This window comes from Phocoena sinus, chromosome 13 (genome assembly GCF_008692025.1).
Source record: "Phocoena sinus isolate mPhoSin1 chromosome 13, mPhoSin1.pri, whole genome shotgun sequence".
Classification (NCBI taxonomy): domain Eukaryota; kingdom Metazoa; phylum Chordata; class Mammalia; order Artiodactyla; family Phocoenidae; genus Phocoena; species Phocoena sinus.
The window spans coordinates 45,332,406-45,354,064 of NC_045775.1; the positions used below are offsets into that span (position 1 = coordinate 45,332,406).

General features: G+C 37.5%; 1 protein-coding gene and 1 non-coding gene across 2 annotated transcripts in view; one reads left to right on the top strand and one right to left on the bottom strand.

Moving 5' to 3' along the window:
* The window catches only part of ACYP2 (acylphosphatase 2), a 165,162-nt gene that overhangs the window by 969 nt on the left and 142,534 nt on the right, over positions 1 to 21,659 (top strand). Inside the window, exons 2-3 of the mRNA XM_032653679.1 lie at positions 14,248 to 14,264; positions 15,804 to 15,913. Coding sequence (XP_032509570.1) covers positions 14,248 to 14,264; positions 15,804 to 15,913 — 127 coding nt within the window. The remainder of the gene's footprint in view (positions 1 to 14,247; positions 14,265 to 15,803; positions 15,914 to 21,659) is intronic.
* TRNAW-CCA lies at positions 5,064 to 5,136 on the bottom strand. The gene has a single exon. It is a non-coding gene; the product is annotated as a tRNA-Trp (tRNA).

A 21,659-nucleotide genomic window follows, 5' to 3' on the forward strand; every position in this document is an offset into this window, starting at 1 on the left:
TGGGGAGGAAGAGTAGAAAGCTTCGACAAGCACACCCCATCTTAAGGACGCCCTGCCCCGTAGCGGCTACGGCTTCCGCTCGGCCATGACACAGCAGCCATGGGTGGGAAGGAGGCGAAGGGCGCATGCGCAGAAGAGCTGGGGTGGGTGGGATGGGGGCGAGGGAGGAGAGCGGAGCCGGGGAAAGACTGGGAGAAGGAGGAACAGCCGGGCGCAGGGAGTGGGCCACTTAAGGGGGTCCGGGGAGTGCAGACTGAGGGGACGAAATGAAGTGGGGGAAGGAAAGAAGAGAGGGTCTTTGAACTAGTGGTCCCCGTTACTCACCACTGAACTACTGCGCTTGACTTGAGTTTAGGATGGACACCTAAGATGGTGTGTGAGGGTTCACTTTGTAGGAGATTATACTTTTTTTTTTCCTGTATAGCTCCTGAAAGAATTATTAAGTTGTTATCTAATTTTTGTCTTATTATAAGTTTAAATCGTTGTAGAGGATGTCATGTCTGGCTTATTGTAACTGTCGTTATTTCTAACTTAAAATGTTAAATCACTGAAATTTATCCAGTGGAATATAAATATGGTACTGATTTACTATTTGCCATCATTCATTCAAAGCAAAGCTTTTTAACAGTGGGAAATTTTGCATCATACCTTTTCCTCTTTGAATTTGATTTCCATTCCATTTTCCCCACAGAATTTTATCCTATTGTTATGCTTGAGCAGTTTCTAATTGGTCACCTACCAAACTTCTCTGCAATATGTATGTGCATATGTATGTGTATATATATATATACACACATACATATATTTTCTTAATTTCCTTTGACCATAAAGCTCTATTATTTTTTTTCTTTTGGCTTGAGTTACTATAGTGACTATTATTAGAATACACTTGATGAAAATAATATAAATACATTTAAAAGTGTGATAAACATTATTAAAATTTAAAAGGTAAATTTGTTTTGGAAATTTATTTCTTACAGGGAAAGCTGGAGGTTTCATGGAACATTGATTAAAGAGTTGAGTTATCTTTGTATTTTGGTATTCTAGAGGTTTTTACACTTTGGGGCAGTGTACCAGGATAAGAAAAAGGACGGGTGAGTGTATGTCTTTTGTAAAGAAATAGCTCTTCCTTTCAAAGGGTAACTGTGGGAAGGGAGGTAGGAAAGGAGAATCATGGCGGATTACAGGTGTCTCCTCAGACAAGTCAGTTTTAGGGGAAAAAAAATATGGAAGTTCTAGATACAGAAATTGATTACTTAAAATTATTCATGCTTTGTACCCTTTAGAATGTCTTCGGTACACCCAGGGGTATGGTATTCTAGATTGAAAACTACCCCCAAAAGTCATTGAAACATGTATATAAAAATGAATATGGTGGCAAAGATCACTTGACAAACTATTTGGTCTACTGGACAGAGACGGGAGTACTTAAGGAGCATGTGTGTGCACGTGTGTGTGCACATGTGTGACGTTTACTGAGGGTGTACCATGTGCTGAGCATCCTACTATTATTTAATCTTCATCACAATTTTGTGAGATATGTCTTAGTACTGTTTTAATAATGATAAAATAGGTAGAGTGTCAGTAACTTGGACAAGCCGTTAGTCGACAAATGGGATTTGATCCTGCATCTCTAACTCTAAAACCTGCACTTTCCCATTAGATGAGGTTTTCTGATAACACATAATGTATTTCTATTAATTTTAACTATGTAATTGCACTTTGTCCATGTGGTGGTCACATGGTGTATGAAGATCAATTTGGGGCAACAGTATACATAATAGGAAAGAGAAATGTACGCTATATAAACAGTGGGGTTTAAAAATCAGCTTTAGGGCAATAACTCTGTTGTTTACAGTATGTTAAATGGAAGAGAGTACATGCATACTATTGATTTATCAAGGCCTAGTATGTGGGACAAATTCACAATCACATATTTGCACACATATACATCAATATTTGCTGAGAATCTAGGATGTGCCAAACTCTGTACTCATTTAATCGTCAACCCTATGACCTCAACCATTTTCCTCATTTAACAAATGGAGAATTTAAGGCATAGTGAAGTAACTTTCCCGGTTACAGAGTGAGTTAAGTGGTGACGCTGGGATTTGAACCTTGACAGTTTTATACCAGGGCCCATGCTCTTAATCAGTATATCCTACTGATCCTCCTCTCAATACCTTTTCCACCTTTATTTTGCCTTTCTCCGAACCTATGAACCGAACACATACATACACTGATGTAGGGCATTTCGACCTGGCCATCTACACCATTCCAGATGATTCTGAGGATGTTTTTATGGTCTTTTTGGCTCCAAGGAAGTTTGACCTTGTCAGTAGGCAGTCAGCACATTCAAAACTGCAGCCTCTGACTCTCTCTCTGTTGCTTGCTGGCACTATCACCGTTGCTGTATATCAGTCTGCGTCTCTCTGTGTCTCACAGAACTGCTCACAATTTTTTAGTGGATTACCTAAGAAATAAATACAAACCACTAGCTTTTTGTCTGAGTCATAATGATAGTGTAGAAATAATTAACAATAAATGATAAAAAATTTTAATTTTATTTTAATAATGTAAAATGGAGAATGATTAAAGGGATCTTTAAAAAGTGTGGAATAATAAAATCTTAGTGAATACTCACTTGTTAGAAATAACGGCTATGAAGGTAAATTTACAATGGAGAAAGCTATAATTAGGAACATTGAATATGGACAAGATATAGATTGATAAATAAAATTGTCATTAAAATACTTAAATGAAAAATATTCTTAAAATTGCTTCAATGTTATAAAAATTAATTTGGAAAATGATTTAACTGTCTTGTTCTGATGGAAAATTGATCAGTGAATTGAATTAGCTTGACGGAGCTTATGACAGAAAAAATTTTCTAACCAAAAAACGGGGTATGCTGTTATATTTGTATTTAGAATGTTTGAATTTAAATCATCCTTGGTGCCAAAATGGTAGTCAAAATGTTCTAGGGGTCAAATATACTCTGCCTTGTTCTCCAATACACACACCCCAATTTGCAAACAGATTGCATTTCAAGAACTAGTTTATAAATTGGTTGTTTGAAATTCAGGAAAATACATTAATAGAAATAATATTACAAATAGTGGATTTATTTCTCAGACCCTTCTGCAAAGTCCACTCATAGAGCTATAGGCTTGTTGACAGAAATAATCAATAAACAATCTATAATTGGAATAGAAAAGAGTTTTATTTCAGCCAAACTGAGGACTGTAGCTGGGGAGACAGTCTCTCAGGTAATTCTGAGGAACCGCTCTGGAGAAGCATGGTTTCCAGCACAGTTTTATATCTTGTCAGAACAAAGAACATCTAAAAAATCAGCGATTCATTCCTTCAAGGTTTCAAAAAAACAGATCAGCATGTACACAGTGAGCCAGTATGTCCTTGGCACCTGGGAAGAGAGTCCTATCATCAAAGAAGTACCAGTATTGGCATCCCAGAAAGGGAGGCATTTAATCTTTATTCTTAACATGGACATTCTTTACTTCTGATTAAGGTGCCCTTTTCTTTAACAGTTAAAGCAGATGTATAGTGTTTGATAAGCCACAAACAGGCTGTTTTAGTTAGCATAAAAGTCAGGTTAATTCCTGGATAAGCCAGAATGACTTTCCCATCCCTCAATATGTGAACATTTCTTCCATCAGGCTGCTGCTGCTCTCCATTGCTGCTTCCTTCCCTCTATTTTTTTAAATAATTTTTTTGTTTGTTTTAGAACAGTTTTAGAATTATAGAAAAGTTAGAAAGATACTATAGAGAGTTCCTGTATACTCCACATCCGGTTTCCCCTACTGTAAACATCTTACATTAGTATGGTACATTTGTCACAACTGGTGAGCCAATATTGATACATTATTTTTAACTAAAGTCTATACTTTATTCAGATTTCCTTAGTTTTTACCTAAAGTCCTCTTCTGTTCAGGATTCGTCTAGGCTATCATATTACATTGAGTCATCTTGTCCCCTTAGGCTCCTTTACACTGTGATAGTTTCTCAAACTTGCCTTGTTTTCCATGACCTTGGCAGTTTGGAGGAGTACTTTGGTGCTAGGTACCTTGTAGAATGCTCCCATACTGGTATTTGTCTGGTATTTTTTGTTGTAAGACTGAGGTTGTGGGTTATCAGGAAGAAGACCACAGAGGTACAGTGCCATTCCCACCAGCATATCAAGGGTACATGACTTATCACTGTTGAGGTTAACCTTGATCACCTGGCTGAGATAGTGTTTGTCCACTGTTAAGTTACTCTTTTCTTCCCCTCCCTTTCCATCCTCTACTTTATCTCCATATTCTCAAGAAGCTCCATGTTTTTTTTTCCCACCAACTTCTATTACATTACGGGCTTTGGGATGGGGGATAGGGGAGTAGGGGACTGACCTCCTGGGTTTCTAGAGCATTTGTAACTATGGCATGGCTTATAATGTTCCTATAAATGTTTAATTACAATTACATCAAGAATAATCTGAAATTTTGAAAGAGAAATTGATTAAGCTGTGTATAGATGCTTTACCAACTCTCAGGTAAATACTGACAACACTTGTAGAAATGGACTGTGGCAATCTGTTGGTTTACCTGTGCGTTAGAAATTTAACAGTTTGCTTTTGATGGGATTGACTCAGATTTAGAATGGGAGTAACTTATTAGACTACAGAAATAAATAGCGATTTTCTTTAAGATTGCTTAAAATGAAAATTAAGATATTACTAAATAGCTTTGTCAGACACCACATAATTTAGGTGTATACATTTTTCCTTACGTAGACAGGTAAGTGGAAAAGTTATGTTTTAGAGGTTGAAAATTTTAGTACATTAAAGTCAAGAAATACGATTAACTCTAATTCCCTTTCTCATCTTTCTTCCTATAGCGTTTCATTTGTAGTTCTGTTCTACTTCTTGTTTTTACTTCTCCAAATCCATCCTCCCTTTTTAAAAAAATTATTTATTTATTTATTTGGTTATGCCGGGTCTCAGTTGTGGCACATGGGATCTTTAGTTGTGGCATGTGGGATCTTTAGTTGTGGCATGTGGGATCTAGTTCCCTGGCCAGAGATCGAACCTGGGCCCCCTGCATTGGAAGCATGGAGTCTTACCCACTGGACCACCAGGGAAGTCCCTCTCCTTTCAACTATAGTTATTTGTGTACACCTATCTGTGTCTCTCACTAGACAATAAGGACAGTATTGGGTGGGCCAAAAATGCCTTTGGTTTTTTAAGTAAAAATAAAAGACACATTTTTTAATTTTTCACCAAGAACTTTATTGAACAAAGTATTCACCCTTTTGTTCCACTACCTTCTGCCATTTTTCAGGCAACTTCATGATTCCATCTTTCTAAAACTTTTTATGTTTTTGAGCAAAGAACTATTCCAGGTACCTTTTATAGTCTTCCAGGGAATTGAAATTTTTTCCATTAAGAGAATTTTATAAAGACCGAAATAAAGGGAAATCGGAAAGTGCAATGTCTGGTGAATACGGTGGATGAATCAGAACTTCCCAGCCAAGCTGTAAAGTTTTTGCTTGGTCGTCAAAGAAACATGCGGTCTTGCATTATCTTGATGGAAGATTATGCGTTTTCTGTTATAATTCTGGACACTTTTCATCAGGTGCCACTTTCAGTTGGTCTAATTGGGAGCAGTACTTGTTGGAATTAATCGTTTGGTTTTCCAGAAGGAGCTCATGTTAGAGGACTCCCTTCCAATCCCACCATATACACAACATCACCTTCTTTGGATGAAGACCGGCCTTTGGTGTGGTTGGTGGTGGTTCATTTCGCTTGCCCCACGATCTCTTCCATTCCACATTGTTGTACAGTATCCACTTTTCATCGCCTGTCACAATTTGTTTTAAAAATGGAATGTTTTCATTACATTTAAGTAGAGAATCGCATGTGATTCTCAAGAAGGTTTTGCGGTTTGCCAGGTTTGCCTGCCATGTCAAGAAGGTTTTTTTCGCTTAACTTACGTGGAACCCAAACATCAAAGCGAATCACATAACCAAGCTGGGGCAAATGATTTTCAGTGCTTGATTTGGATATTTTGAGTATGTCGGCTATCTCCCGCGTGGTATAACATTGATTGTTCTCAATTATTGTTTCAATTTGATCGCTATCAACTTCAACTGGTCTACAGGACTGTGGAGCATCGTCCTGCGAGAAATCTCCAGCACGAAACTTCGCAAACCACTTTTGACACGTTCGATCTGTCACAGCACCTTCTCCACACACCACACAAATCTTTTTCGGCATTTCAGTTGCGTTTTTACCCTTCTTGAAATAATAAAGCATAATATGCTAATAATGTTGCTTTTTTTCTTTCATCTCCAATATTAAAATGGGTACACAAAAATTCACCAATTTTGATGTCTTTTTTAAAATGCTCACTGATATGACAAATGTCACATACAATCTAACAAAATTGTTTTGAATGAAGTTAAAGACAACTAAGTGCTACTAGAGCCATCTTATGCAAAAAACTGAACTAACCTTTTGGCTCACCCAATATTTTAAAGGTCAAGCTAGCTTGTTTTTATATCCCCTACAGGCTATGCTTCTGGTGGGAACTTCCAAAGTATCTCAAATTAAATTCAAGTGTTTGGTATAGTTGGCTTAGAGAAGAAACAGTAGTATATTTGCTGTTTTGACTATTTGAAAGATGCCATGGTGTGTGGCTCCAGGGGACAGATCCTGGATGGATGTTGGAAGGTTAAAGTGAGGCAGAATTTTATTCCATAGAAGGAAGGACTTTCTAACAAAGATGTTTAAAGTCATTAAGGGCTGCTTTGTAAGGTAGTGACTTGATGACTTCCTGCATTCAAAATTGACATATGCAGTTCGATCCCAGGATGAAGGATTACAGGTTAATATGAAAATTTGATTTTACATGAAAGGATCCTAATGTTTAGAATTCATCATATGGTTTCTTTAAACATCAATACTTCTTTGTAGATTTAAAGTATGATTTGCTTTGCAAATATTCACCTCAGAGTTTCTCCCTGACACATCTTTTCACAAAGCAAGGTCCGGTTGCAGCTGACTGTGACTTGATTGAGTGGCATATTTTGTTTGAGTCTCTCATAACTGAAGCGGCTGATGTCTGTCCCAGTTTCCAGAGCAGTGGGTCTGTAAAAAAAACTGCATGTGTCATATCAGCTTCCCTTCTCTTTAGCAAGCAGGGTGAAAGCAGTGTAGAGAGGCCACGGAAGCCCATGGAAGCGACTTCTCCAGTACAGGCCCTGTCCTGAGAGTGCTCAGTTCCAGTTAGTGCTACTCAGCTGCAGAAGATCTGTGTTCACATTCACTTTGTTTGCTATATGGACCTCCCTCTGTTGCACAGAATGCTTCAGACTAGGGATGGGGACTCTCAGAAAGACTGAGAAAATTCCAGGGCTTTGAACAGTTAATTCCTGCGTGGTTCACTGCGTCACAAAGTTAATGGGCTGGAGGTCCTGACACCTCTTGATACACATTCCTTCTAAGGCTTTAAAATATGGGTTGTGGTTGAGGGACCCAGTAAACAACACCCCTCTTCATTATGTGAGTTATTGACAAGTAAGACAGTGAGTAAAGCAGAGTTTGGGGGATGTGTCTCAATCTTCAGGTAAGTAGACTTTGTAATAATCTGTACTGCAGAATTAAACACACCAACCCAGGCACCAGCAGGGCTCCCTCAACAGAACAGAAGGGATGATTCCTTTGAATAACTAGTTCCCAGAAGGAAGAAGAGGAAGCACCTGGACTATGTATGTTTCTCCTCCCAAACTTAACCATTAGATAAGTCACTGCATGTCTCCGAGGAGTTAGGAACAGGTAGAGAGTGGCCAGGAGTGACACACTAGTGGATATTTCTCCCCGTTAAAGGAACTATCACATGGGCAAAGAAACTTTCTCTCCCAGAAATAAGCAGTGACATCTAGAGGGAGCTCAACTATTTAGTTCTCGTTGTAGTACTTCAAGATGATCTGCAGAGCAGAGTTTTTTGGTGTGGAATGATAGGAGAAGTCAGGGATGTTGTATGGAGAGCAAATTGGGGAATGACTGTCCTTGTTCTACAGAGAGAGAGGAAGGACGACGTCACAGTCCTGTTTCCTGCTTTCCTTTTTTTGTGTGTGACATAAAAAAAAATTGAGATCTAATTCACATAGTATTAAATTCACTCTTGTAACGTGTTCAAACATACTCAATATACAGTGTTTTTTACTGGATTCACAATGTTTTGCAGCTATCATCACTATCTAATTTAGAATATTTCCATCACCCCAAAAAGAATCCCTGCCCCACAGTTCCCTTTCTCAGTCACTCCCCATCCCTTACTTCCCCCATCCCTCAGGGATGTCGCTGCCAAGGTCTCTGTGATTTCCTTGGACTTTCCTTCATGGTTCCAAGACGGCTGCTATCGCTCCAATCATTACGTTCACCCTACAGTCAGCAAGAGAGAGGGAACAAGGAGGAAACCCCTGGCTGAGACAGCCCCTGTCAAAGAGCTTTGTTGAAAGCTTCAACCAGTGATTTGGCTGAACCACTTGACATGGACCACCCCTTAGAGGGAAGATCGATAAATATGGAAGAGCATGTTGCTGCCTCAAGTAAAATCAGAATTCTGTTAGAAAAGCAGAAGGGGAAAATGGATTTTGTGTAGGCAACTAACAGTGTCTGTCACAGATATTCATATGTTAAATACATTTAACAGCATAGTAATTACATTTGTTAGTCTTTCCCAAGTAGTGATGCAAAAAGACATACTACAGAAAGACTTTGATCTCCCTGGTCTCAATCTCAAAATATTTGGTTTATAACCAAGACAACCTAAATTTCTGTTAAGTACATATTGAATCTTTCACATATGATTTATCTCAGTCTTATTTTTTTTCCCATTTATCACTGCTTAAAGCAATGGGCAACACTTGTGTTATCTACCCAATTTGTCAAGCAGTATGAACTTAGCCTAAAATTAAGTCTCTTAAACTTAAAGGACAATCCTTTAGTTATACTGTTTTAAGATCTGTTTAATAAATGTGTGTGTGCCCTTACCATTCATAGTTACAAATACAGCCACCATGTCCTGCTCTAGTCTTCTATCCCAAGTCCTCTAAGTTCTGTAAGACAACCAGTTTAACCATTTCTTTTTTCAGTTCTTATGGTTGTTAAGCCATTATTTATAAACAACATGCTCATATTAATATTTCCTGATTTGTCAACTTAGGCATTATGTAGTGACTTCTTGCTACCCTTTTTAGTATATAGTATATATAAGCACACACACACATACACACATCAAACTATATATTATCATTTAGATAAAGCAGTAAAGTTCTGCTAGAATCAACACAGAAGTCTTATGATTCTTTCCCGCTTTGAGTGCAGTAAATTTATCATCATCACTTTGAAATTAAACTTAAACTCTAATAAGTATGGTTGGATGTATATGTACAATGTTAATAATGAATTAGTACAGGACAGTAAAACAGTTCACTTAAATATTTATCAGCTGGTTTTTCTTTTACTTATTTATTCAACAACTATGTGCCAAGCTCTGGTCTAGGTGCTGGGGACACAGTGTTGAACAAGACAGAAAAAAAAAAACCCACAAATAAATACCTAGTAATATCATATGGTAATCGGTTATGCATATCCAGGAAACATATAAGGATGCAGTGCTGTTTTAGATAAATTGGTCAGGGACTATTTCTCTATGGAGATGACATTGGTGCAGAGACATGAATGATGAGAAGGAGCCAGCAATGAGAAGATCAGGGGGAAGAGCAGTTTAGACAGAGGGAATAGTAAATGCAAAGGCCATGAGGCAGGGATATGCTTGGCATGTTGAGGGACACAAAGGAGAAAAATTTGGCTGGAATGAAATGAGCAGACAGGAGTCCTAAGAGATGAGACAGAGCATTAGAAAGGGGCCTGGAGGCTGTGGTAACCAGAATGTATTTTATTTTGAGTGTGATAGGGAGCCACCAGAGGGTTTTAAGCTGGGAAAGGAAGTGATTTGATTTTACTTAAGGAAAGAAAAGCACCTTGGCTGCTTTATGGAGACTAGACTGTAGGAGGGCAGAACTAGACATAGGGAGACTAGTGAAGGGGGCCATTGCTGTGGATTAGTTGAGAGATTATGATAACTTGGACTAGGGTGTAAAAACATTTTTACCCATTTTTCTAGAAACAGTTGAAACAGAATTAAACTATTTTTTAGCAAGTCTTGAAAATGAAGTTTGGGGCTAGAAATAATTGGTAAAATGAGTGCAATGACATGGTTTTGAATATTTAACTGTGCGTGGTATCCAAATAGGTCATGATCCTGATTTGGGGACTTTGCACATGCTCTTCCATCTTTAATGTTATTCCATTCTCATCATACTAATTTTTGCTCATCATTGAAGTATCAATGTCCCGTTTTCAATAAGCCTGCCCTAAAATTACCCAAGACTGGGTGGGTCATTTGTCTGTCCTGTGAACTCCCACTTGCATCCTGGTTTATACATCTTTCAACTCATAATTGTCCTATGTTTTATTTATTTTTAAAGTTTTATTTATTATTCTTTCTTCCCCAGTTTTATTGAGATATAATTGCCATACAGCACTATATAAGTTTAAGGTGTACAGCATGATTTGACTTACATCATGAAATGATTATCACAATAAGTTTAGTGACTATCCATCATCTCATATAGATACAAAATAAAAGAAAAAGGAATAAATATTTTTCCTTGAGATGAGAACTCTTATGAGTTACTCTCTTCACAACTTTCATATGTAACATAAGCATAAGTTAATTTTATTTATCGTGTTGTACATCACATCCCTAGTACTTATTTATCTTATAACTGGAAGTTTGTACCTGTTGTCTTCTACATTTTAATTGCCATTTTACTTGTCTATCTTCCTCACTATACTGTAAGCTCCTAGATGGCAGGACTGTCTTATTTACTTATCTCATTCTCTGCAGAATTAGACAATGAATATTTGTTAAGTGAATAATCAGAATGTCTAAAAGTGTGCTTATTTTTTTTTTAATATTTATTTATATATTTGGTTGCACCAGGCCTTAGTTGCGGCATGTGGGCTCCTTAGTTGTGGCATGCGACCTCTTAGTTGCCGCATGCATGTGGGACCTAGTTCACTGACCAGGGATTGAACCCAGGCCCCCTGCATAGGGAGTGCAGAGTCTTATCCACTGCACCACCAGGGAAGTCCCTAGTGTGCTTATTAAATATATGAATTGTGGGGCTTCCCTGGTGGCGCAGTGGTTGAGAGTCCGCCTGCTGATGCAGGGCACACGGGTTCGTGCCCCGGTCCGGGAAGATAGCACATGCCGTGGAGCGGCTGGGCCCGTGAGCCATGGCCGTTGAGCCTGTGCGTCCGGAGCCTGTGCTCTGCATCGGGAGAGGCCACAGCAGTGAGAGGCCTGCGTACCGCAAAAAAAAAAAAAAAAAAAAAAAAATATATATATATATATATATATATGAGTTGCCTGATTCTTAGATTATGTCTGTGTGAAAAGAACATTTCATTAGCAGACTGGAGTAGGTAATTTCCTTAACCCTGCAATGTGTTGGATAACTCTTTTAAAAATTCCTCAAATCCTGTCACCTTAAGCAAATGGCCTTTTTGTCATCAGTAAATAGATGGTGGAAGGGCTGCTGGGAATTCATAAATGTTGAAAGGATGTTGCTCTTCACCGGGGGTGGAGTGGGGTGGAGTAGGGTGGAGTGGGCAGCTTGTTGTTAACCTCCCTTTCTGGCAGCTCCGGTGTTTCTGGCAGTAAGTAGCAAGGGTGGAGGGAGCAACCTAAGTTACAGGCTGCCTGCTCTGCTCCAGCACCAAATCCAGTTAGAGTGCAGGACAGGGTTTTTTGTCTTTTCATTATCCATGGTTTCTTTCAAGTAGCGCTGTTGACTTGTAAAATAGCTGAGGCAATATTGACATGCAAGTACATGATTTATTACCAACAGGAATTTGAACAGCACGAATGAGAAATGCATCAGACCTGCAGTACCCTACAAGATTGGAGTTTTCCCCTTTGCGATGCAATTCTTCACCTGAAATATAAATCTTTTTCAAACCTTTCCCAGACCTTCCTTTAAGGTGGAGCCAACCATTGATTCTAAACTTTAGTGGGCATAAAAATCACCTGGAGAGCATGTTAAAATTGGATTCCAAGATGCAACCTGCAGAGTTTCTGATTCTTTAGTGCTGGGGAGGAGCTTGACAATTTGATTTTCTAAAAACCTCTCAGGTGATGCTGGTGCCTCTGGTTCATGGACCGGTCTGAATAGGAAAGAGCTGGACTATATGTTTCCAATTTCTGTTTACTTCAGTTGCATGTGCTTTCTTTTCTTATTGCTAACATCATTTGGGGCTGTTCACTGTTGAGAAACTCAGAGGGGAATATGCACAATAGGCCTGGACCCGAACCTTCAACTCTGCTTAGTCAGTGTCTTCTGGGATCCCCTCACTCCAGGAAAAAATGACTGCACACTTCTCCACAGTTCTGCCTGTTTTGTCTCTTCTACATGGTCTGGTTAACCTGAAGTTTCCCTTGAATTTTCTGCCCATTCCTTTTATATCTACTGACTCATGTCTTTCCCTCCATCTATATAACAGATTACCTTTCTGGTTCTTCTTCAGATCAATACTCCCCACTCATCCTTCCCTCACATTTATAGGTATCTTTTTTTTTTTTTTCCTGGTACGCGGGCCTCTCACTGTTGTGGCCTCTCCTGTTGCGGAGCACAGGCTCCGGACGTGCAGGCTCAGTGGCCATGGCTCACGGGCCCAGCCGCTCTGCGGCATGTGGGATCTTCCTGGACCGGGGCACGAACACGTGTCCCCTGCATCGGCAGGCGGAGTCTCAACCACTGCGCCACCAGGGAAGCCCTATAGGTATCTTTTAAAATATTTTTTATAGCCCCATAAGAATTTCACTTGTGATACTATCCTGCCTTTTTTGCTCCACTACTCTTTATTTCTTCGTATTCATTTGGTACCACAATACACTACCCTCAGGAAACAAATGATACTCCTTGTTATTATAAATCTGCTTACAAAACTACATAAAATTACCCAAGCCACTGATCTTGTCTTCTGTATCCTCTTAATCAGGCTCAATTGCTGTTTGGAGAAGCAATATCTTTTGACCTCTCTGAGATTGATTTGATCTATCCCCTGTGATTTGCCTATTTTTTTTCTAATTTATAAAAATTGAGGTATAATTTACATTAATATTCACCCTTTTTAGTATACAGTTCAATGAGTTTTGATAAATGCATACCGTCATGTAACCACCACCACTACCAGCACAACTGAGACATAAAACAGTCCAATCACCCCAAAAATTTCCTTCGTGCTCCTTTTCGGTGCCCCACTCGTTCCCACTCCCGCCCTTGGCAATCACAGATCAGTTTCCTGTCCCTGTAGTTTTGCCTTTTCCAGAAAGTGGAATTAAAATAGTAATGTTTTATTACATTTAAACTTGAATTTAGTCCTTGTATTTAAAGAAGACATTCTATTTATTTATTTAATTTATTTATTTTTGGCTGCGTTTGGTCTTCGTTGCTGCACATGGGCTTTCTCTAGTTGCGGCGAGCGGGGGCTACTCTTCGTTGCAGTGTGCGGGCTTCTCATTGCCATGGCTTCTCTTGTTGCGGAGCACGGGCTGTAGGCACATGGGCTTCAGTAGTTGTGGCACGCGGGCTTCAGTAGCTGTGGCTCACGGCTCTAGAGTGCAGGCTCAGTAGTTGTGGTGTACCGGCTTAGTTGCTCCGTGGCAAGTGGGATCTTTCCAGATCAGGGCTTGAACCCGTGTCCCCTGCATTGGCAGGTGGATTCTTAACCACTGTGCCACCAGGGAAGCCCCTAAAGAAGACATTCTAAAAGCTGAGAGTGGGTAAGTTTTATGCCAGCACACTCAACTGTTCTTGTAGTAATTATTTTGTTTTATTTAGCATTTTAAAATAGAAGGAATATGCAGTTTGGCGTTTCATTATACTTTGGTTTCAGAATATTATTCTTTTTCTTCAAAAATAACACTCCTTTTTCTCTTTTTGTTTTAAAAGAAAAGAATTTTTAAAAAACACTTTCTGAATGCATTCAGATATTAAAGGTTTTGTTCATTTCATTTACTTACTATTTAATAAACTAGATGAAAGCTAAGTCAGGAAATATATACTTTTTTTAAAGGTAGACAACCTGACATTTCTTTTCATCTTTCTCTTATACAGGTGTTTGCTTCAGGATGGTAAGTCACCAATCTGTTTATTATTTTTTGCCATCTCCCTCCCACCCCCACTGTTATTTAGTCACAGAGACAGAGCAGTTATCTACTTAGTGCTAATCTATTGCTAATTTCCTGTCCTTGACAGTGAATGAAGAAATATTTGTATTTCTTTCAAGTTACTGGTTGAGATTTTTATTAAGGATGTCTTTTAAAAGTAGCCTATTAAAAACATTACAGCCTTCCTAGTTTTCCGTTAATATTTCTAGGAATTTCGAAAGTATCTCTCTTGGGGTGATCCAATTAAACATTTTGATTAGGTATATTTAATACACAGTATGGGGTCTTCCACTTGTTCTGGATGTAAGAATCTCTCCAGTCAAGGGTACATATCTTGAATTGCAAAATGAGAAAAACCCATTGTTGCACAAGGAAGTGGTTCCTAGGTTTTTAAAGTTAAAACCCCTTGCTGCCTTTTAGATATTTATTTTAAAATATTTATTTATTTTAAAATATTTATTTATTTTAAAATACTTTTAAAATATCAATTTTTAAAATATAGTACTCCTTTCCTAAAAGTTAAACGTGGCATGTATTCTCACCTACTGTTTGAGCTGGGAATCACTAGCTAGGTCTCTGTTCCTAACCTCTAAGGGTTCTAACAGGTTCCCACAAGTCAAGTCTCTGCCTTTAGAGATAGTCGCATCCCCTGGAGTTCAGATTGTCTTCTTTTTCATTGCTATCTGTGAAGGCATGACATTTTCAGAACCCAGCCGTTCCAGCAATCCTAGCTGTAATCATCTTGGTTTGCGCTGCTTCATTTAGTTGGGGACGTGGAGTGTAGAGCTCTTGGTCACCCTGGCCTCCAAACAGGAGAGAGCATGTTTCTAAAAAATGCTGGTATTCTGGCTCCACAAGAATTTTAGTGTGATGTAGTTAAAGTAATACAAAATAAAAATGTTTCTAGGTTTGCATGTGCTGGTAGCATAATTGAATTTGGAATCAGGAAAAGGAATTTTAAAAAACTATTACGAATAATAGGAGAAATAAATTTACTCATAGGCAATTATAACAATTGCGTGGCAAGTCCAGAGTCAACAGAGAACACTGGAATCTTTTAATCCAATACTTTATGTTGATCATAACTGGATATTTTTGCTCAGTGATTAAGAATCTTGGAGTGATCATCATTTGAAACCCAGATTGACGGTGTAATTTAGCATTAGCAGGTTGTGAGGGCAATGCAACTGAGTTTTATGGATTCCAAAACACATCATGGAAATTGTTTTCTGAAATAATTCCCACCATCAGTTTATTTTCTCATAATGTGCTTGTCTTTACTGAATGTGGAATTTAGCACACACACAAAAAATACCATTTAAACGAAAGTTTTTATAAATATAGGTATTACTATGGGTCAGCTACACAATCTTTGGCATAGACTATATTTTAAAGGAATCAGCTTTTTTGTGACCATACCTTTTTGAATGTTAGAATCAAGTATGTTGTAAATTCAGACCTTTGATGATGGACTTCGTCTCTCTTGTTTTCTCCTGAAACCAGTACACCGAAGATGAGGCAAGGAAAATAGGGGTGGTTGGCTGGGTGAAGAATACCAGCAAAGGCACTGTGACAGGCCAAGTGCAAGGCCCTGAAGAGAAAGTCAATTCCATGTAAGTAATAAGACTAATAACACACTCATGCAACTTATGAACTTATTTCAATGTTTGGCTGTACAATAAGAATAGAATTGATGGACCAAATTTAGTTTGTAGATTATCACTAAACCAACATGCTTTTAGGCAGACCAGCAAAGAAATTTTCAGAGTTGAGAGTGGAATTTCTATGTCTAGGAATGGATTTCCCACTTGGGCAGGCCCTCAGAAAGAGCAGTAGCATCACTCTCCAATCTGTATGAAATGTGTTCTGTTCAGTCTCCTCTAATATGAGGGAAACATCCAGGGTCAAGTGTTTCTCATCAGAAGTGGTTGTGACAGAAGCATAGCGCTTTAGGATGGTTCTTGAAGTTCTTAAAGAGCCTGCAAGGCAAAAAGTTGCCATTTCCTTTGTATTGTTTAAGTATCTTATTTATCTTATTGTAATTTTATTTTTACCGTCAATGAAAGTGTGTTTGATGAGCTGTATAGTTACCGTAATATGAGTCCTTGCAGTGCAAAGGAGATCAGATTCAGTTGTAGGGAAAAAAGTGCCTTGTGTACACAGTGTCATTTTCAAAGACGTTATCTTTTCAGCTTCCTAATTGCCACTGCTCTCTGTAGTCTTATTTTTTAAATAAAAATTGCTCCTATTTATCGAGCGTTTGCAGCATGTTAGGTAATGTGCTAAAAACTTTACATTTATCTCATTTAATCTTCACAACATGTCTTACGAGGTAGCTACTCGTTGATACCCAATTTACTTTATTATTTGCAATTTATCTTTGTTTTCTTTACTTAATGTTTTCAGATTTCAAGAGCAATACTTTTTTACTTGTTGTAATAAGTGAAGTAATAAAATGTAGAGAGGTATAAAAGCAAAGTTAGTAATCGGCCCCTCCTTTCTACTTCCTTCCCCTTTATGTAACCTGAGCCAGTGGCTTTGTGAATCCTATCCAAAGCTTTCTTTTTCACTTAAAAATACTTAATTGTACGTTTAAAATTAGAGTTTTGCATGCTTTTACTGAAATGAAATACTTCATGCATATTTTTCTATAACTAGTATTTTTTACTTTATGGACGTTCAACAATCAAGAAATATATAAGTACCAATTCCTTATTTTTTCTAATTTCTTTATGTATAGGTACATATTTGCATTTGTGCATAAACCATACCCCAACTTGAAGAGTGGGGTCCAAAATTCAATTTCATAAAATGTGGGGTAACAGTTAATGGAAAAATTATCTTTTTCAGTAGGATAGTCACAAAATGCACAAATGAGAGGACTGTGAGCAACATTATGCAGAACTAATAGTTCAGTGGATGAGAAAATGCCAGATGACTATGATATAGTTTGAGATTGGGGACCACATGGAGGATGGATGCTCATGCCAATCATGTTATACCCTAGTCCATGTTGTAGCAAGCTTTTGATTAATTTCCTTAACATAATCATATCATACATTCTGCCCATTTTTCCTTTCCAACCCCTGCACACCCTTCTTCCCTGCCATGCTGCCAGTCATCTGTGTTAGCAACCTGTGTGTGTTTCCTTCCATGTTTGTCTCCATGTTTGCCTTTACACAACACACACACACACACACACACACACACACACGGGTGCACATATATTTGAGGGTTTTGTTCAATGTTTGCTTTTTAAAAATGGGATTGTGGTGTATGCACCTCTCTGCATCTCACTTTTATTTTATTTTTTTTAATATAAATTTATTTATTTATTTATTTTTGGCTGTGTTGGGTCTTCGTTGCCGCGAGCGGGCTTTCCCTAGGCCGCTTTCACTGTGGCAAGCGGGGGCTACTCTTTGTTGCGGTGCGTGGTCTTCTCATTGCTGTGGCTTCTCTTGCTGTGGAGCACGGGTTCTAGGCATGTGTGCTCTGTAGTTGTGACTCGCGGGCTTAGGTGCTCTGCGGCATGTGGGATCTTCCAGACCAGGGCTCGAACCCGTGTCCCCTGCATTGGCAGACGGATTCTTAACCACTGCACCAGCAGGGAAGTCCCTGCATTTCATTTTATCATTCAAAAATACATCCAGGAAAATCCCTCCAAGTCAAATGGTGTAACACTAATTCATTCTTTTTAATGGCTGCTTAATATTCTACAGTATAGATGTACCATTATTTATTACCTTATTGCTGGGAAACTCATTTTGTTACTTTTTATTTTTTTCCGCAATAAGAGCAATGATGCAATAAACATTTTATTGGTGATTTTATTTTTATGAGATAGATTTCTAGGAGTGTGATTTGTTGGTTGAAGTGTCTTGCATACTTTTAATTTAAAAATATTTGCCTGACTGCTTTTCAGAACAGCTGTAAACAATTACATTTTTTTCTATTCATCCTGTTGGCAATTGGTACTGTTGCACTCTCATTTTTCTTTTATCTGATTTGGTGTAGAGTGATATATTATTTTTTTTACTGTAGTTTGCATTTCTCTAATTGATAGTTGGAGCATCTTCATGCTATGTGGATTTGTTCTCATGGATTCCCTTTTCACATCCTTTACCAATTTTCTCACTGGATTGCTTGTCTCTTGCCAATTTTTAACAGCACTTTGTATACTGGTGATGACTACTAACTCATTATCTGTTATCTCTTTTCCAAGTATTCCCCAAATCTATCATTTGCCTATTAGTTTTGTTTATGGTAGCTTTTACAACATAAGTTGTTTTTCATTTTTATAAACTTAGATATGGCTATATTTTCTTTCTGGTTAAAAAACAGATTGTGTGTTGTTTCCTAGCTTTCCTTCTAACTTTTTGATGCTTTATTTATTACATTAGGCATCTACTCCATCTGGAATTTGTTTCTTATTTATAATATGAGATTGGAGACTATTTCCTACCAGATGGATAGGGAGTTGTGCCAGCACCATTTATTAAATAGTCACTCTTTCCCCATTGAATTGAAATATGTTTTTGTCAATATATTAAAATCTCATATAAACTGGATTCTATTTCTGGTTTTTCTGTTCTGGTCCACTGATTGATATATCTATTCCTATACTAATACTCCATATTGATTTAATTACAGTGGCTTTATAGTATATTTTCTTTCATTATTCTTTTTCATTCACTTTTTTGCTTTCTTGGGCATTTATTTTCTCTCTAAACTTTAAGATAATTTTATCTATTTAATTGGAATAATATTTGTTTTTTTTAACTTCCCTAATTGTCTTACAAATATGTTTTTTCAAAAAAGAAAACTTTCTTTTTTAAAACAGTTTTACAGTTACAGAAGAATTGTGACGATAGTACAGAGGGTTTCCGTATACTCCTCACCCTTTGCCCATTAACATTTTACATTAGTACGATACATATGTTACAGTTAATGAACCAGTATTGATGTACTGGGTATTAAGTAAAGTCCATAGTTTATTCAGATTTCCTCAGCTTTTACCTAATGTCTCTTTTCTCTTTTAGGAGCCCATATTTTACTTGCTTTTTAATTGCACATTTTTATGACATAAGAGAATTGTTATTAAATCTTTCCATCTAAGAATATGGATATCTTTTCATTTGTTCAGATTTTAAAAATTATCCTTCAATGTGATTTTCTGGTTGTCACCATCTAAGTTTTGTGCTTTTCTTGCAGAGTTTATTCCTAAGTATTTGCCTTAGTCAGTTTGGCTTCAGTAACAAAGCACCGTATAGACTGGGTGGTTTATAAACAACAGAAATTCTCATAGTTATGGAGGATGGAAGTGCAAGATCAGGGTGCAAGCATGGTCAGGTTCTGGTGAGGGCCCTCTTCTGGGTGACAGACTGTTGACTTCTCATTGTATTCTCCTATGGCACAAAGAGAGCTAGTTAGCTCTCTGACCTGTTCTTATAAGGACACTAATCTCATTCATGAGAGTTCTATCCTCATGACCTAATTACCTCTCAAACACCCCACCTCCAAATACCATCACAGTGGAGATGAAGCATCAAGCTATAAATTTGGGGAGGACCCAAACATTCATTTCGTAACAATATTTTATTGCTTTTTTTCACAGTTAGGTATGGAATATTTTTCCCATTTTTGTTTCCGGGTATTTATGCTAGAATAAGGAAAGCCTAATGATGTTTGTATATTTATCTTATAGAGTTACCTTATCAAATATTCTCATTAATTGTACTAGCTTTGATTGTTTGTTGTTTTTTTTGTAAACTATAGTCTATTAGATTTCGTAAGTATACAATTCTGTAGTTAGCCAAAATAGTGTCTCTTTTATCCAGTGTTTATTTCATTTGCTAGACCTCCTCACAGCAATGTTGAATAGTAATAGCCATAGCAAGCATTCCTGTCTGGTTTCTGATTTTATTTGAAATGGCTTTATTTTTTCACCATGATGATGAAGAATGATGTTTGCTGTTGATTTTTGGTAAATAAACTTCATTACATTGAATTTTACTCTTGAATTCCTTGAATTAAGCTCTAGTTGGTCACAGTGTGTTATTCTCTTGAGTCATTGCTGAATACTGCTTCCCAATGTTTTATTTAGAAAATTTGCATCTGTACTTATAAGTGAGATTATGGTTTCCTTTTTTTTGGGGGGGGAGGGTTGTTACTGTATCAGGTTTTGGTGTTAAAAGTTCTGCTGGTTCATGAAATGTATTAGGAAGTTTCCCTTTTCATTCATTCTGGAATAATTTAAGTAATACTGGGATTACTGTTCTTAGGTTAGCTGAAATAAGTTATGAAATCACTTGGTCCTGGTGCTTTCTTAATGATAGGCCTTTAATCACCTTTCCAATCTGGTCTATCGTAATTGGTGTATTTGGGTTTGCCACTTGTTCCCAGATTCATTTATATTTTGCTAGGAAATTATCCAATTCTTTTTTGAAATTATCTACTTGTCCTAGGGTTTCAAATTTGTGGTTATAGATTTTATAGTTTTTAAAATCTCTTCTGTATCTGTGTTTATATCTCCTTCGAAAATTCCTAATCTTGTATAGTTTTATTCTCTCCTCATTTTTCCTTAATCAGTCTCGGAAGAAATTTATCTATTTTATTGGTATATCTTAAAAGGCAGCTTTTGGATTTATTGATCATTTCTACTTTTTTGGTTTTCCATTCCTTAATTTTAATCTTTATTAATTCCCTCTTTTTTATTTCTTTGCTGCTTGGTCTCTAAGTCTTCAACATGAGTGGTAGTTGCCTTTAATTTTAGCCTTTTTACATTAAAGATGGTAATTTGGCATTTACCCTAAACACATCTTTTGAGTTCTTCCATAGGTTTTGGTAAAAAGTCTTTTCATTGCTTTCTGGAGAGTTTGTATTTTCATGTTTCATTTCCTCTTTGAGCAAATATCCAATGGTATTCTGTGTATGTGTTTTTTAAGCTTCCAGTGGTTATGTTTTTTTAGTCACCTTTTATTACTTATTTCTATTTCTATTTAATGATGATCAGAGAATGGGGCCTAGAAGATCTCTACTTTGAAAAAATTGTTAAACCCTTGTGATGATGTGATTTATTTTGGATAGATCAATTAGGATGGGTGATCCAATTAGGATACTTTAGGTTGCAAGAAATAGAATATCTGTTAAAAGTAGCTTAATGAAGCGGCTGAATTTTCTCACTTTCTAAAAAACTGGGGCAGGTAGTTCCAGGGTTGGTCCAGTTGCTCCATTACATTAGGGTTCTGGGGTCAGTTTCTCTGGGACCCTCTTGACCTATCTGTTCTGCTTGCCTGCAAGTCCTTCACACCCTCACAGGGTCAATTCAAAGCAGGAAGAATGTGAGACTTTTTCCCTTCT